The sequence below is a fragment of the Gobius niger genome (assembly GCF_951799975.1).
Source record: "Gobius niger genome assembly, chromosome: 16".
NCBI lineage: Eukaryota > Metazoa > Chordata > Actinopteri > Gobiiformes > Gobiidae > Gobius > Gobius niger.
Window position 1 is genome coordinate 21,260,180 of NC_136867.1, and position 15,205 is coordinate 21,275,384.

A 15,205-nucleotide genomic window follows, 5' to 3' on the forward strand; every position below is an offset into this window, starting at 1 on the left:
TACGGAAATGCAAGGCAAATCTCAATAACAGCAGATATCCCACTTCCATTTGCATGTAGGCTGTGTAGCTTTATTTCCATATATTTGAGTGTTGAATATGAATGTAACAAATGTTTTTATTTTGAGGGACGTATTACAACCATAAGTTATAAACTCTGGGACAGGTCAATGAAAAAAAGCATTTACCTTTGAACTAGAAGTGGTCTTTCCGAGTGTTTTCCTGGTGTCTGCCATATTGATTGTATCTATAATTGGAGCCCACAATGGCCATCTTTATGTGGCTCGACACATTGGAGTGACAGGGACATTGGGTTGTGTGGCCTGGTCATAAGAGCTTATATAATGCAAGGACAGTGTCAGTGCTGAAGACGTAATTCTCTACTCGGTCATATGCCGGTTATGGCCATAAAACAATATGGGCTCCATGACTTCGCTGTGTCCTCTGTTCACGCTGAAGGTTGTGGCAATTCAGTAACTACGCTGTTCAAGTTTATAGACGTGTAAAGAAGAGTCATTATAGCTACATATTAACTTGAGAAGAGTAAATGCTGTTTAAAGGAGAACTTAGTAACTTGTTAACCTTAAGAAATCCTTTTTGCAGGCCCTCTGGGGGTAATACAAGTGTTAAAGGGATGATTGGGGGGTCTTTCATCTCCCCCTGGTGTCTCTGGCCAGAAAACCACAATTGCAACTTCTCTGCCTCTGGGTCAGAGGCACCACGAATCACGAAGAGGAAGCAAGCTAATGGGCAAAGCTAACTGTGGGCTAGCACCACTTAAACAGTATTTAATGCCAAGTTTGAGAGAAAAAAAATATCTCCACTGTGTCATTGAGCTGTGGCACAACTGTGCAATATCACTTTGTCTTTTCTGTCAGCGCAGTATTTACTCTCACGGACAATGAATGAGTAAATAAATGTACGTGCTACGACACCTGCAGTGGCGCTCATGGCCTCTAGGGGCATGAGTTACTTAGTTCTGCTTTAAGTTTTGGTGCAGATACTGACTTTGTAATTAGTGGTCCATAATTCTTTCCATAACAGTTGAGTTATTGTGGTTGTTGGTGCAAACAAGCACAATATTTCTTAGTATGTTAAAAATGCAAAATATAAATGTAAACCGTGGCGTCTATTATATATGCATTTGCTTGGACTTTATTGCTTGTAAACTGGCCCTTACAAACAGTATTTAATTAGTGTTATGAACTTGTGTAAAAGACTGACGCATCTTGTCTTTTTCCCCCTCTGTTTCAGTGGAGCGGGAGAGCGTCCAGAAGAGGACCTTCACCAGATGGATGAATCTACATTTAGAAAAGGTTAGTTGGCTCTGCGTTGAGGAGAGAAAGACCGTAATCATGAATTCCACAACAGAGCGGCGCGCTGACTGAACCTTAATTTACAATCCGAGCACCATGAAACCATTTGATTTTACTGCTGCCCCAGCCCAAACCATTGATGCAAAGTCGCTATATGAATGGTCAAAATTAGCCATAAAAGATGCTGTAGAAACCTATGTATGCCTGTGTCCAGTTATGAATTAAACCTCCTTTCCCTGCTGGATGACACCAGGGAAATTACTTTTGATCCAGTACCAAGTAAGACTAGTATTGCAGTATATGATACTGATACCGATGTGTTTCACGTAAAAATTTCCAAAGCCATAATCACTCATGCTGCCCGCTTGGTTGGACTGAGTGAAAACAAGTAAGATAAGGTTGTTCCGATGTACTAAATACTGCTCTAACCATCAAAAAATGAACAGAAAAGCACAAATTCAATCAATACATTTACTGTATTTTCTGGACTACAGTATAAGTCGCACTTTTCTTCATAGTTTGGCTGGGGGTGCGACTTATATGTCAAAATATATCATTTCACCTTTGTTATTTTCACACTGACAGACGACTAGCGAAAAGCAGAGGTTACTGTAATGAAGAAAACAAACAAAGCTAATAGCGGGCTAAAAGTTAGATGGCCACAGCTAGAGGAACGGGTTCGCAAATGGGTGCTTGAACAACGTGTTGCCGGGAGAGGCTTGTCAACGGTGCAGTTACGCCTCCGTGCCCAGGTAGTTGCCAAGGCTGGTGCAACTTATACTCCAGAGCGACTTATAGTCAAGAAAATAGGGTAGTATTTATATATTTATATATACTGATATTTAGATATGAGGATAAATACTTAATTCTGGTACTCGTATCCAAAGCTCAACATTTTAATATTGGTCTTCCCATAGTTAAGTCTACAGTTATCTTTCCAATGTGATTCTTGTATTACAGTAGTTCGAATGAATCGCAATATAGAAAATCAATGAAGAACGAAACGAAAATCCGAATAATCAGCGAAAATCCGAAATAGATGCGTCTCCGACATTGTTCAGCCCTGCCCTCACGTACAGTCAACGTCTACACAGCATCTCTCCATGTGTGTCGAATGCTGCAGAGGCACGTGCGGGACATAAACACCGCAGGCTCCTCCCCCTCTGTGTGAATAATGCATGGGATTTTGGGAACTCGCCGTGCGCGGCATGAAATTTTCACGAGGCTGTAAAGCGCTTATCTGAGGGAACAGTAGAGGAGGTGTTACTGTTGTATCTGTCCCTCAGTGGTCGTTAGCCTCTTTGCGGTATTGAGAAAAGCAGGCTACATGTGACCACTGCTGCCGGGGCATCGCAAATCCCCTCCTCCCCTCTCTCGCCCGTCTCTCCCGCTGCGGAGCACTGCTGCATGCTATTATGTTTGATTTTTATGGAGGCATTACTGAGCATCCGTGTGGTGCACTCAATTGAAGTTTAACAGCAAAATAAAATAGGAAAAGGTGACTATTGAGGTAAACGCAATTCATTCCAGTGTAAAACTGATCCCGCTGAATAGAGTCTGTCTTAACAAGTCCTTTATTACCTGTTACATCAGTGTTTGTTTGGATTAGAGTGAGCTGTGGTGACATGAAGTGAGTGTGAGATATTGTCTATTGTTTCGTCCTTCATACAATACCAGTCTGTCCTCTGCCGTCTCACTCTCTTTGGACCGTTATCAAAACACTGACCCAGTAATTGACAATCAAGCGTTTGTTTTGTGTTTATCTTGGAAACTTCCAGGTGATCTTATTGTATTATCCCAGTGAAAAAACCTGTTTGGGCAAGTTTGTTCTTCTGACAGGTTAATGGAGGAATGATGCATCCTTTTGAATATCTACCAAAAAGAATAGCATACTAGGGCTGGGACGATCAACTTTTTTCACGATACTCAGGGGCTTATCCGATACTAGAGGTCGACTGATATGGGTTTTTCTAAGGCTGATTTTGGGGGATTTTTATATGCCGATGCCGATATTGTCGACCGATTTTCCCGATGTCTGGTCTGTAATCCTGTAAAAATATAAATACTTGGATTTTATTTTATTACTTAAGTTGATAGATTCTGTCCCAGCTTTCATTAGTTGCCGTAGGTATTAGCATAATGTTGCTAGCTGCGGCTGAGGTTAAAACTAACTCAGTGATTGAATTCTCCAGGTTCTGTGCTTCAAAATGAGATACAGCATGTTCATATTAACTGAGGTTTAGTGAAACTTGTATTTAATAAACTTGTAGCGAACCATTTTTCATCGTGATGTTTCTCTGTCCTCCTGAGGCCTAGGAGGTTGGGGGAGGACTCATTTTAAAGCCCTCACTTTCGGTCCCGTAGATATCGGTATTGATAGCCGATATTTTAAAATCCCCAAAATATAGCCCCCCAAATATTGGCCCGATATATCGGTCGACCTCTATCCGATACATATTGCGATACAGTAAGTAATTATGATAAGTAATATGTCTACCTTTAAATGTGTAAAAAGAAAACAGTTATGTGTCCAAAGTTTATAAAAGTACATAAACACAAAATGGAACAAAGTACTGCAACTGGAAAACAAAGGAGTGTATGATAAAAATACCTCCAAACACAAGTATTGAAAGTATCGATGTTTGCTATTGCAGCAAAAAATATTGCGATCTTAATCTGATCCGATATTAACATACTATATAGCAACATATCATGCAAAATCAACTTTTGTTGGCCAGTCATCAAAAACTTACCAAAGTAGTATTTTTAGTGTTTTGACAAATCCTCATAAGTCCTGTTCACTCTGGTCGTTTCCTTTTGTACTGCAGACATACTCCAAACTGTATTTGTTGGATTTTGTTGCATCCTAGAGGGTACAGAAAAACTGTCCTCCACATTTCACTGGTATAGGGTTGTCACGGTTTTGACTATATCGACATATTGACCAATTGCAATTTCCGAGCATGACGTTAGCTGAAAGTGTGAGCTGATTCCACTGTAATTCCCGCTACTGTCTGCAGATGGCGCTTCTTTTCTTTACATTTTCAGATTTTACAACCTCATGCCCCATAATATTGTTCTTAAACCTCAATGTATGCCATGTTTTATGGATACAGGCTTGGGAAAACCTTCCATAATCTTTACTCACCCTGCCTTTTATTTGATATGTAAATGAGCTGCCAATGGCTCCAGCAAACACTGCTGTAGAAATGATTAATAGGAGTTGTTTGCTTGAGCATTAAAGTTATTAGGAGTCCGTCCGCAGCTAATAGTGGTAAACGCCCCTGACAGACTGTTTGATCAGCAGTGACAGCACTGGGCACATGTACATAAAGGAGGTGCTTTAAAATTCAAACCGGATGCTCCCTCAAATAATGCAGGATTCACAATAAGGCCAATTACAAACTCAGTGCTAGCAATAGATAGACAAAAAGATATGTGTTTATCTGTACATTTTTGCTGCATGAAAACTTGACCTAGTTTTCAAATGTTTTTAAAGTTGTTGTTTTCTTTGTGCTTATTTCTTAGTGTAACCCTCCAATTGAAGTCAATGATCTCTTCCGGGACATTCAAGATGGACACGTTCTCTTGGCTCTGCTGGAGGAGCTCTCTGGATGCAGATTGGTATGAAATGCTCACACTACGACTTAATTGCTTGTTTTGCTACATGTGAACACGTTTGATACTGTGATTTGTCTCGTAGCTTCACGGGTTCAAGAAATCCTCCCATCGCATTTTCCGACTTAACAACATCGCAAAGGTCCTGTCATTTCTGGAGGAGAGAAACGTGAGTATTAGATTCCCGTTGACACATCTGTTGCTGATTCTAATACGTATTACACAAGCACTTTAGTCACAATGTTCTACCTTTAAAAACAACATGTTGTGTTCAGGTCAAACTGGTCAGCATCGATGCGTCTGACGTTGCCGATGGAAACTCCTCCATCATCCTGGGCCTCATCTGGAACATCATCCTGTTCTTTCAGGTAAAAGCATTTTCCAACCCCCCCCCCCCCCCCCCCCCTTGATCCGCTTTTGAGTTGAACGCGTCCCCTTCTTTGATCTTATATGAGCTCCTTAGATGTGTCTTCACTGGCTGCCTGCGCTGTTCCTATCAGGCCAAATGAGGTCAAGTTTTAGGGAAAGTATCTTCTTCACAGCCCGTGCGTTTCCATTCACATCAAAGCGCAGCACACTGGGTAATTGATTGGATTGCTCGCATGGTTTAGTGCCTTGAACAAAGACATCTCCACAGCAATTTATAAAGGAATAGATTTGTTTTCAGCCCAAATTAGACACAGACTTTACTGTTACAATCGCGGCCAATAAACTAGTGATATGTATAGTAATGCTGAGTCCTCATTTACATATATTGATTCTCCCTAAATAAGCTAATAAAGTTAAAATAATTAAACTTTTTTTTTTTATGTGACCTTGAAATTAGAGGAGACAAGAAGTACTTCGAAAGTGCTTTTTTGTGCCGTTGCCAAACATAAACCATGGTTACAGCAGGAAGGAAAAATGCCAAAACTTTATCCACTACTTTATCAGGAGGCAGCGAATTGGCAATCTGTGCCATCGTCAAAAGAGAAATGAGAAAGGGAAGTCCTTGGAAGGAATAAAATGTGGACTGTTTTGTGTTAAATGGTATTGGATTGAAAAGCATGAATTGGCTGGTAAAGCTGAGATGGATTTTGTACCATCTATAACATGAGCCATTTACTTTTAATACAAGAAACATTGAAAATTGTGATTGATCCGAATGAGGAGCAAATGAGTTTCAGTTGAGTTTTTTTCACAGTGAATCCTTGAACTCATGATCTTTATCCCAGATTAAGGAGCTGACCGGAAACATCCGCAGCCAGTTCCCGTCCTGCTCCAGCCTGTCGTCCCTGCCGACCAGCTCGGACTCCGACGCCTCCAGCACCCCGTCAGACGAGAGGGAGAGGCAGCCCAGCACCAACCCCCTACGCGAGCACGGCAAAGCCATCAAGAAGCTGCTGCAGTGGGTGCAGAGGCGGACGCGCAAGTGAGTGTGGACCGGAATTCTTAAGTGACCAGGGCTGCGCTCAAATTGCAACCAAAAGTGTCCCAAATGTTTAGTGAGAGTTTGATGTAACATGTCTACAGTAATTGCTTTCAGGGGAATTTATTTTAACGCACTGAAAAGATCTTGCATATGATGTGATTTCAGCTTTTTAAAACTATGATTAGGAACAGTCAGTGCCAAACATATACTCAACACTTGGAGAGAAGATAATCCCATTGGCACTGCTATAATATCTGTAGCCATCTCTTTTGGAGTTCTTGTCCGACTATCCAAGGCAGCCAGCCACTCCTACGTTCTCTTCAAATGCAGGAGCCAATGATTTCCACCTTCTAGTTAATGACCGTTTCATTACTGTTGTATATTTGTAGCGTGTCACTCAAATGCGAAAGAATATACCGCTGCCAGAAAACTTTTCTCACCTCTGATTCACAGCTTTACAGCCTTACCAGTTGCTTTTGCAGAAAGTGGTGCTGTTTCTTAATCTTTGTGATTTTATTCATTGTTTTTTTTACTAGCCCGACATCTTTAAATTGATATGAATGGGTCACACGTTCATTCACGCTCATCTAAACTCAGCTAAGTTAGACGAGATCCCAGTCTTGTCTGTGTAGACTAGGAACTCTTATCACTTCATCCTATTGTCAGGTTCTTTGGCAAGACACTTCACCCATATGTGTATAGGCCTGATGGGGCTATACACATATTATTTTCATTAGTCACCCTCAGAGCAACTTGATGCAGACGTAGCTCATCACCAAGTGCAAAGAGTGAACAATTATTCTCCTACGTTGACGCTTTAAGAAGCTTTCCACAATTGTTAGCATGCACTAAATCTAAGCCATTCTTTTGTAACGTAAAATTGCTTTATATTATGTCATAGGTATGGCGTGGCAGTTCAGGACTTTGGAAAGAGCTGGACTAGCGGTCTCGCCTTCCTGGCCGTTATCAAGTCCATAGACTCCAGTTTGGTGGACATGAGGAAGGCCCTGCTCAGGACGCCGAGAGAAAACCTGGAGGATGCTTTCCGGATAGCCCACTACAGTCTGGGCATCCCGAGACTGCTGGAGCCAGAGGGTAACATTCATCTTCTGCTATATCAATAACATAAAACTAGACTTTTATCTTTTAATGCAGCCTCGGAGGTGGAATCATTTTTGCATAATCACTACTGGATTTTGCCTGCAGAAATAATTAAAATTTTATGAGGTGGGAAGCCACAGTAATCACTCGCGTTGCTGACGTCAAAGTATTACATGTCTATGTTCTTTGCTCAGGGGTAAAAATACAAATGAATAAGTGTTAAGCATCAGGTCGCACTTTATTGTAGCACTGAGTGATATTTTAGCCCTTAGACTCTAGCAATTTAATATTAATGATAAAATACTAATTCTGTTTGCATGTAACATTTATGACCTTTACTACTCCGTTATTCATTTAATCTCTTCGTGAATGGTTTTATGAACTATTTATTTGGGTCTAGCGTTAGTTAGGGTTGGGCAAAGTTAAACAAAACTCCCATGCACAGTAGCTGTAACTATGGCCATATGATATTGATTATGATGATCCTTTCTGGAGTTCCCCATCCACCCAAAACATGTACAATAGACAGACACCTTCAGCAAGGTAGTGCTGACTCCTGACCAAACCGAGCACAAGATCTTGACCTTAACTATAACTTTGCGAAAGTGTAATGTCGGTGTGTAGTAATTGTAAGTCTGTTGAATGTGCAGAATCAAGATAATCCTTACTTTGTTTACGTTTTGCAGCACAATCCTATTTTAACCAAAGTTAGTCTCTCTGTTTCACATCTTCTCAAAAACTACATGAGTTGGATTTAAATAGAGTGCTTTCTGTCCGTCTAGATGTGACTTTGAACACTCCAGATGAGCAGTCCATTATGATGTATGTGTCACAGTTCCTGGAGCACTTCCCCGGCATCGAGGAGGTAGGAGGATTAGAAAGGCTCGCATGACTCATATCCACCTACTAGCTTCATTTCAAATGCTCTCATTACTTTCTTACTTTTATCAAATCTTTCTATCTGAATCTATATATCGTTAGCCTATCTATCTATCTATCTATCTATCTATCTATCTATCTATCTATCTATCTATCTATCTATCTATCTATCTATCTATCTATCTATCTATCTTTCTTTCTATACATCCATCTATCCATCCATCCATCCATCCATCCATCCATCCATCTTGCTAACTAATTTATTTGTATCATTTATATGTTTGCTTTAGCCGGAAGAGCCTCTCCAGGTGATCGAACGCAGCGTCTCCATGGGCCGACTTAACTTCCGTGAGACCGACATGGACCACCTCAGAAATGGCCACAAGGGAAGAGTTCGAGAGAGGTCCTATATGTTCCAAAGGGACAGCGCGGCACCCCCTCCCAAGATTTTGATCTCGTCTATTTCGGAAGACAGGGGCATTGTATCGCCTCCATTCAGACAAGCCGCCCCGCGTTCATGGTCGACTGAGGATTTCCTCTCAGACCACACCGACGTCGAAGACATCCCCAGCAGTGTCGTCAGCGAACCCAAGAAAGACGAAGAATCGAGCAACCCTGAATCTCAGTCTCCGGAACTACGGGATAGCCATTCTCCAACCGACTCCGCCTTGCCAGAATCCATAATTGGCGATTCCAACATCAGCTCGCCAGACTCGTGGATGGAAAGCGAATACATCGTCACGCCAGAGAAGTTTGGCGAAAGCCAGAGTGACAGTTCGCTCTTTGACAGCGGGACGGCGTGGGATGTTTATCGCGCGACACCGGTGGAGCTAACAAACAGCGACGAAGGAATAGCGGCAAGTGAAGACACAAGGCTCTCAGACGAGCAACATGAGTCGTACATAGATGAAGGGATTTGCTCGCTGAGTTCGATGGATAGTGCACAAGACAGAGTTGACGGACAAGGAGAAAAGAAGGGAGGGGTGATGCTTGAACAATCTACGGTTGTTAGCAATTCAAATGGGCTTGGCAATGATAAAGAAGTAATTGATGCCACAAGGCAGTCCAATAATGAAGAAAAGGGTAGTGCAAGTGTTGTAAAACAAGATAAAAAGGGAGTCCAGATAACCGACATTGATGCGTATGGACAGAATGAGCAATGTAATTCTAATGCTCAAAATGAAAGTATTGAATCAAAAGACAACAAACAGAATGTGCAAAACGAATGTGGCAAGTTAGATAAGGAGGATAGACAAGAGGTTACGCAAGATAATGCAAGTGAAGAAAGCAGACAAGTACAAAATAAAGACTTTGAGAAACATTTTGAAGGGCAAAGTCACATTCAAGATGACGTAAAGATTTGTGAAAATGCTGAAAAAGAGATCCCGGAACCTAGCATGTGTTTGGGAGATGCTGCAGGCATTACTATACCACTCATTTCTATTTCCAGTGAGCCAGATGATCAAGGAATGTCAGGGTCAGATGTGGAAGAACATTATGGTAATGAGGACTTGGGCCAGACAGAGGTTTCAGAAAGTAAAGAAAGTGCAGCAAGTGTTGACAATGACTATGAAACCCATGAGGTGATTGCTTCTTGTTTCATAACTGAACATATAGACTTGATTGCGTCAGAAGAGACGTCAGATCTGAGAAATGGGCATTTGGATGAAGAGTTTGAGATTGTTGAACCTTCAGGTGGCAGGGAAGAGTATGTAGAACTTATTGAAGACACACAGAAAGACGTTTTGCCTAATAAAGACTTTGCAGACGGGCAAGAAATGGTCATATTGGTTGGTGATCACCAAGACAAACCTTGCAGCACTTTATCTGCCAATGAGACATTAGTAAATATAGGTAAACCCAATGGTAATGCTGTATCTATAGATCATGACTCTGCCAATTCAGCCAGAGACCAGTCCTATGAAGACTATAGGAGGCCCGAGGAGCTGGTTGATCTGGAGCCTATGGACCTGTTCTATCCTGACAAAGAGGAGCCTATTTTTGCAGAACCAACAGAGATTGATGTCCAAAGCTGGCCCTCTGTCCTGAGTGTATCCCCTCTGCAGCCCGCTCCGGCATCCCAGGACCCACCAGACGAGCAGTCCCTTACCCACCTGGAGGAGGACTGGACTGGGGAGGGTCTGGAGACCGAAGTGGCAAAAGTGAGTTTGTATGTTGTCAAGTTAAAACAAAAAACAGCCCCAAAAAAAAAGGACCTCTAGGCACAATTAGGTACAATCACAGTATGATTGTGGGTCTGAAACACCTTTCCATTTTGAGATTTGTACTCGTAAACTACTTGGAACAACAACTGGAATGCAACCAAAATGTAAATGCGATTCAGTTTTCTTCAAAGATCCATTCTCCAGTGCTCAATCTACTGGGGAATGCAGAATCATTGTGACAAGGTTTGGTGAAGATACATTAGCATGAAATGAATCGAAAGCAGCAACAACATAATTCATTTACAAGTTTTGTAAAGACAGCTTTGTGTTCAAGTTTGGATGGAACAAAACTGACAGAATGAACGCAGCGATCTGATCTGCTTTTGTTGCTAACGGTCAGTATAACAAGCGACATGAGTTCACACTTAGACAAATTCACAGGCTGCAGGCTTTCACAGGCACCACAGTTTGTCACTGGCTGCTGAAATCTCCTGGACAGTGCGAGGTGTTCCTAATGTTCTGTGCTAATAATAATCAGATTGGACAAGGGACAGATTGTTAGAATACGTAGAGACCATACAGTTTTACTTTTTTGCAAATAAGTGACCATGAAGACTTGTTAACTGAGCTTTTTTGGTTTATGCACTTATCAATACACTAAACAAAGGATGCCCCAACTTTTTTTCTCCGAGGGCCTAAATTAAAAAGTGCCTGTGGGTTGCGGGCCAAACATGTCAAGCGTGAAACACATATAACTGCAAATCATATTAGTTACTTTATTTTTTCGGTAGCCTATACATTTGCATTTGATTCTTTGCAAATAACATGCTACATTAAAACAAACGTTAACTATGGCAAAAGCCTACTTTTAGTAGAACACAATCAACTATTGTAGCAATATAGAGCAAAATGTAAACAACGCCTGTATCTACAGTACCTACAGTGACTTTACCTCATTAATTTTTCAACTCAAAGAAAATGCCACATTAGATCATTTTCAAAGTGTCAGTTCAGCATGCATTCTTTTATAAGTCAATTTTTAACATCTACCTTTGTTGATTTCAACAACCTTTGCGATAAAAGTTGGACAAAGTGGAAAAGTTGATGAGCCGCAAGCTCTGTGACGCCACAGTGTTTCCTTAAAGGAATAGGCCACCGCTTTTACACACTAAAATATGTTCTTACCTCTCTTTAGCCGAGTTAATATATCCCCGTCTGGTCTTTGTCCGCGCGCTCTGTCACGCAAACGGAGCACATACGCAGCCTCTCCCACATGTCACATAGCTCCGAAAAAGCTCACGATAGAAGCTACCAAGCTCTTCCACGTGTTCCCTATTTAAATAAAGTTACGTGAAGTGTTTTCATGCGAAGTATATTTACACAGAAATGTAACATGTCGATTTTATAAGCAAATAAAAAGGGGGACTATATTGTGAGGCGTAATGATACGAGGAGCAAAACGTCCGCGCAGTAACTCCTAAAGGTTATTGACGGAAGTGAGCGGGGAAGTCTTTAGGAGTTACTACGCGGGCGCTGTGCTCCTCGTATCATTACGCCTCACAATATAGTCCCCCTTTTTATTTGCTTATAAAATCGACATGTTACATTTCTGTGTAAATATACTTCGCATGAAAACACTTCACGTAACTTTATTTAAATAGGGAACTCGTGGAAGAGCTTGGTAGCTTCTATCGTGAGCTTTTTCGGAGCTATATGACATGTGGGAGAGGCTGCGTATGTGCTCCGTTTGCCTGGCAGAGCGCACGGACAAAGACCAGACGGGGATATATTAACTCGACTAAAGTGAGGTAAGAACATATTTTAGTGTGTAAAAACGGTGGCCTATTCCTTTAACTTTGCGAAAGGAGTGAAACAGCGCCCCCAATTTGACGCGGGTGGCCCAAAAGTGTACTGCATCCATATTTACCATTGAGAATGAATGGGCGAGAGTTGGTATTAACCATATGCAACACAAATAGGTCACTCTCTGGTGGGCCAACGGAACAGTTCTGGCCAAATTTGGCCCGCGGGCCCCACTTTGGGCACCCCTGCACTAAACAAACATTATTAGTCCATTATTAACATTGGCTTAACAATAATCATTTATAATTTATCAGCTTCTTTCCCGGAACAGATCATTACAACCTAAAATTCATGCAAAACTCTATTTTGTTTTGTTGTTTAATGTATATGTATCTTTATCTATGCTATCTTGTGGTCTTTTTAGACACCCCCTGAAAGCCATGGCCAAGTGCCTGCCTCGTCCTCTGATGCTCAGGACTGGTTGCTTGATAACACGAGAGCTGAACCTCTGTCTAGCAGTGAAGATATCATTGATCTGAGGGCGGATCAGCCGCCATCTGCTTCGGTCCAGGGCGGCACAGACTCCATGAGGTACACCCCGTCTATTCTTGGCGTTCTCCTTGGTTTGCTGAGAAACACACTGTGCCCACAGGGAGCTGCCCTGACCCGGCCTCACTCCGATCCATCTGAGATCTCCTTAAATGTACTGCTAGATACTCAATGTGCTTTATAAAAAGGCCCAAATTGAAATGACAATCGGAACGGTTGCAAAACTCCATTTCTTTGCATAATATATAATGCCTTTTGCTTATAACTAATTAACCAGTCATGGTTATTTGATGAAACCAACCTAGTCCTCTGCAAACATGTCATTTTTCAGTCATCCCACCATAATATTAGGGAGATCAACTCAGTAAGTAAACAAATCACACCAAAAGAGGCACAACAAAAAGAAAACAAAACAACTAACGTCTTTTGGATGTGTTTATAATGCACTGTGATCTGAATCATACAAAGCAAATCTAATCGCAATTTCAATACTTATTTAGATATTTTTTCCGACAATGTGCAGCCCTATGAGACTTGATAAGGCTAAAAAAGGGGAAAGTAAAGTGATTATTTTGACTAAGCCTGATTTGGGATGGAAGTGGTTTGATAGCGCTTTGAGTAAGGTGACATTTTGTGCGAAATGTCAAGCTTTAATCTACACAGAGCACTGAATGTACTTTATATAATCTAATCAAATTAACCGTGAGATAATGGATATAGGAGAAGCTTCACGGTTCTTATAGTAATATGATCTTGTCAAAGGTACAGTGGAGGGTTGTGATTGAAAGGTAATTGTACTGAGGACGTTAGATATGCACTTGGTTTCTAAAAAGAAAAAAAAATGTAGTTGTAAGTTTGTACGAGTAGTGGGAGCAGATGTGAAGTACATTCTAGCATTTTGCAGTAACAGAACTTTTTACTTTGGTTCAGATCTTGAGTACTTTGATCAGTTGTGAAAAGTACATAAGCCCTCTTCTTCCTGTTCTGCCCTTGATCTTGTTCAAGTCTAAATTATTTATCTGTTCTTCCGTTTTAGAAGTTACATTAATAGCAGCAGCGTGCAAGATGGAAACCAGATCCCTCCAGTTCTGCGCCACAGAAAGGGAACGCGCCTCGCTGAACCCACGGTGGGTTTGATGCTATTTCTGTCTCTTTGGACAATTCCCCATAAATATTGATGTTAAAATGTTTTGTTTTCCTCAGGACAATCAGAGAGGCATGACATCAGCGGCCGACAAAGATCACATCTCTGATTATGGGTATACAACAGTTTTATTTGCACTTGTGTGATGTAGCCGTTCCAAATGTGGTAGCGATGACATATGTAAACATGCACATACAGTATTGTTTTTACCAGTTCCGCTGAAAAAGCATCATTTTAAGTATATTTACAATAAAATTAATTCTATGACATGACCAACATTAAAACAAAATTGACCTGAAAAGTAGGGATTTGTTATTTTTTAATCATCTATTATTTATACAGGTTTGTCACTTGAGTCTCATTTTCAAATTGTTTTTCAATTTGGCTAGTAGCAGTAAGCAAAATGCAAATACTGCAATTATGTAGACCATACATTATACTCCATAAACACTTAAAGGAACAGGCCACCGCTTTTCCATACTGAGATTTGCCTTTTCTTGAGTTTAGAAGGGTTGATGCGTAGCTGTCTGGTCTTTGTGCGTGCCCTCAGTCTCGTCTGTTCCTTTAACTATCTTTGACTCCAATGCTCTTTAAAGTCACAGTATTTATAAAACAGTAGTTTAGACCAGTGTTTCTCAATTGGTGTAGGTTCAAGAACTGTTCGAAACCTGTTACCAATATACAATTGTTCTTCACATAGTTCTGTTGATCCCAGAACTATGACTAGCTGGCTGTCAAAAGACTATCACAAATTATCAACAGTTATTTATGGTGGTCCTGCGGTCCCAGTCCACCAGTTTACACGGTGGCACAGTAGTTAGAGCTTGTGCTTCACAGCTAGAAGGTCCGGGTTCGATTCCCACAAGGGACGGGGCCTATCTGTGTGGAGTTTGCATGTTCTCCCCGTGTCTGCGTAGGTTTCCTCCGCGTACTCCGGTTTCCCCTACCACAAAAAAACATGTACAATAGGTGATCCTCCAACCAGGTGTTTCTGACCACCAGCCTGGCTGCACATCATGGAGATGGGTCCCCGAGCGCTGGCCCATGCTGGCAGCTCACTGCTCCTCCAGGTTGCCCCAGCGGCACTGAGGATGGGTCAAATGCAGAGATGAAATTTCCCTACGGGGATTAATAAAATATACCTTAACCTTTAAATGTTAATACTGTTATGCCGCTCACATGTACCGCAGTGTCCTTCACGTGTAGGATCAAGTGCACAAC

The 15,205-nt window shown here is 41.4% G+C and overlaps 1 protein-coding gene across 1 annotated transcript in view; it reads left to right on the forward strand.

The window, feature by feature from the left end:
* clmna (calmin a) overlaps positions 1-15,205 on the forward strand; it is a 48,372-nt gene that overhangs the window by 32,458 nt on the left and 709 nt on the right. Inside the window, exons 2-12 of the mRNA XM_079573400.1 lie at positions 1,253-1,314; positions 4,843-4,938; positions 5,018-5,101; positions 5,208-5,300; positions 6,147-6,343; positions 7,245-7,438; positions 8,227-8,309; positions 8,614-10,485; positions 12,716-12,882; positions 13,877-13,967; positions 14,044-14,099. Of these exons, the coding sequence (XP_079429526.1) occupies positions 1,253-1,314; positions 4,843-4,938; positions 5,018-5,101; positions 5,208-5,300; positions 6,147-6,343; positions 7,245-7,438; positions 8,227-8,309; positions 8,614-10,485; positions 12,716-12,882; positions 13,877-13,967; positions 14,044-14,099 (2,995 nt within the window). The remainder of the gene's footprint in view (positions 1-1,252; positions 1,315-4,842; positions 4,939-5,017; positions 5,102-5,207; positions 5,301-6,146; positions 6,344-7,244; positions 7,439-8,226; positions 8,310-8,613; positions 10,486-12,715; positions 12,883-13,876; positions 13,968-14,043; positions 14,100-15,205) is intronic.